The 2,855-nt window shown below is 42.7% G+C and overlaps 1 protein-coding gene across 1 annotated transcript; it reads right to left on the bottom strand.

Annotated features, from left to right (window-relative positions):
* Window positions 1-499: 499 nt before the first annotated feature.
* On the bottom strand, window positions 500-1,765 carry LOC107477426 (uncharacterized). The gene has a single exon (XM_016097437.1). It carries the CDS (start codon window positions 1,763-1,765, stop codon window positions 500-502), a length of 1,266 nt encoding a protein of 421 aa, XP_015952923.1.
* Between the last annotated feature and the right edge of the window lie 1,090 nt (window positions 1,766-2,855).

Below are 2,855 nucleotides of genomic sequence, written 5' to 3'. Positions count from 1 at the left end.
GTGGTAGAGTCATGGAGGACGAAGCTCGCTTGTATCATGGTGCCTATCGTATAAAGTCACGGTGAAGCACCTTGAGTCTCTTATGTTCCGATCAATAGCCTTGACCAATGCCTGACAAAATTCATGCCTAGATTCGAGTTGTGCCTCTGCTGTCTGTCCGCGGAACACGAATAGCTCAGCAAGCCTCCCGTAAGTAGACTTAACCAACGATGTGACCGGGAGGTTGCAAGTTCCCTTTAACACGGAGTTCACACATTCACTAATGTTGGTTTTCATGTGCCCAAATCGTCTACCACCATCCTCGTGTTGGGTCCATTTGTCGTATTCCATCCGGTTGGCCCATTCACACATTGCCAGATTCTCAGTCTGCATGATCTTAAACCAGTAATAAAACTCTGCTTCTGTTTTTGTGTAGGCAGCATTGACCAACATCCTCCTAGCAATCTTTACCTTTGAAGGTAAAGGCGAAATTTGCAGCCACATGATGAATACAATATACTCAAAAAGCACGTAGAGGCAGCCATCCAGTCTTAGGGGCCTCAAGTGCAGCCTTGATGCCATTATGCCTGTCAGAGATAACAAGGAGACCCTCCTGTGGCATCACATGCGATCGTAGGTTGGACAAGAAGAATGCCCATGACTCTGCATTTTCTCCTTCCACAAGGGCGAAGGCTATCGGGAGGATGTTCAAGTTCCCATCCTGCGCTATCGCCAGCAGAAGCGTGCCTCCGTACTTGCCATACAAGTGGGTACCGTCAATACTCACGAGGGGCTTGCAATGCCGGAATGCCTCAATGCATAGTGGAAATGTCCAGAAAAGTCGATGAAAGTACACGGTTGACCCATCGACCTCACCCCCAAGTTGAACAGGAGAGGTCTTCAAGACAGTAACTGTCCCAGGCATGGTCGAATGTACCCCTAGCATCCAACGTGGCAACTCCGCGTACGACTCTTCCCAATCTCCATAGATCTGTGCCACTGCCTTTTGTTTCGCCATCCAACAAACCTTCCTGTAACTATGCCTGAAATCGTAATCGGCTTCTGTAGCTTGTTGCAAGACCTTTATGGTAACCGCAGCTTCTGCCCTAACCAAGGGAAGAATCCTCGCACAGATAACGTGGTAATCCAGCTGACGGTGATCACTGGAAATGGAGGTTGCCAAGCAAGTGTGTGGCCCGTTGTACCTCCTAACCTCCCAAGTGCCCTTTCGTGCACGCAGCGCTACGCGAATCAACCAAGTACAAACCTTCCCGAACTCCTTGCATTTTCCATGATACTTCAGATGGTCTGATTCGATGACTTTGTACTGAACACCTCGACAGATGATGTAGTCTTTCACACTCAAAACAACCTCATCTTTATTTTGGAATGATTGTCCAATCTGAAATTCTGTAGAAGAGCCCCCAACTGTAGGACCACCGTCTGCCTGTTGACCCAGAGCCTCCAAGTTAAGAGTGGAGAAGTGTGGAAGGTACTGCTGAGTGCCAGAACTTGAATGCCAATGCTCTGCATGTGGATTGGCACCTGTGTCATCATCGCTGTCCCCAACGATATCTACAGGCTCGTGGTTAGAGTCATCGTCACACATTGCATTCTCTACTTGATCAGGTTCTCCAAAGCCTTGCGCATCATGGATCAAGCCACCACCGGTGCCCACCAAATATGCCTGCCCATAGACCCCTGGATTCTCCAAAGGTACAGAACCAACAACCTCCGTTCGATCTAAATCAACCGCGAGCGGAATAGATGGTCTTACCATAGGCATCGAACTAGACGCACCTCCCGCGGCAGTCGAGCTATGAACTGGAGCTGATGCCCTAGAACTATCGACACCAACCTCCAACTTCGCGAACAACTCGTGTATTCTGACCTCCGAAAAACAGAACCCTAGTATCTTCATCAGCCGCTAGCACAAAGGTATCATACTTAATACTGGTCGAGACAACTATGATGGGAATCTTGTAGAATAGCTTTTTCACCCACTTGCTACCAAATATCCCAAACTTCTGCAAGATGTTGTTCTTCAAATCTGACAAAGTGCTTGATGAACTGATGAAAACACTCACTGGTTCTCTATCAGTGAACTTCACACCATATTTTTTGCTTCTTTGGATTTTTCCAGAGCAATGCACTAAGACAAGTGTACTCTCTTCCTCACTTGCCATTGTGACAATAATCTTTTCATCAGCTTGAATCTTACTCACATATATATAGATTTTTCCTCCTCATAAACCGTTGCAGCTAACAAAGGTTTATTCCCACTCAAACTTTTTCATAAACCGTTGCTGCTTACCATGTTTTATGTGCATTTTCCTACCTTAATAAACTGTGGTAGCTTGTTACTGTTTATGACAAATTCCATTCACAAGTAAACCGTGCCTAGTAGCAACTGTTTATGTATTACATTGAAACTGTGGTTGGCTTCCACGGTTTACATAAAGATAAAATTACACATGTACGTAACAGGTTTCTATTTTGTGTATATAAGTAAAGGATTCATTCATTTTATTTAATTAGGTAGATTGTCCTAAAATTTGTGTACTCTCTAATAAAAAATTGTGTATTATAGGAAATACGAAAAATGCAAAATGCGCTCTAATTGTGTACTAATGGAGAACATGTGCACTTGTGTTATTTTAAAAATATTTTTTATTATTAATAAATTAACTTAATATTGTTAAAAAGACTTATTTAGTGCTTCAAATTATACATATAGCATAATTTATAAATATATATACATTTCAAATGCATAAGAAATTTGAGATTTGATCTATTTGGTGCTTCAAATTTTAAATTTGTAAATAATCTAAAGATTGCATGAATATGGTAAATAAACATATTATTTTATTTATATA

Source organism: Arachis duranensis, chromosome 3 (assembly GCF_000817695.3).
Source record: "Arachis duranensis cultivar V14167 chromosome 3, aradu.V14167.gnm2.J7QH, whole genome shotgun sequence".
NCBI classification, from domain to species: Eukaryota; Viridiplantae; Streptophyta; class Magnoliopsida; order Fabales; family Fabaceae; genus Arachis; species Arachis duranensis.
The sequence above is the reverse complement of the archived record's forward strand: the minus strand, read 5'-3'. Positions and strand labels throughout refer to the sequence as shown.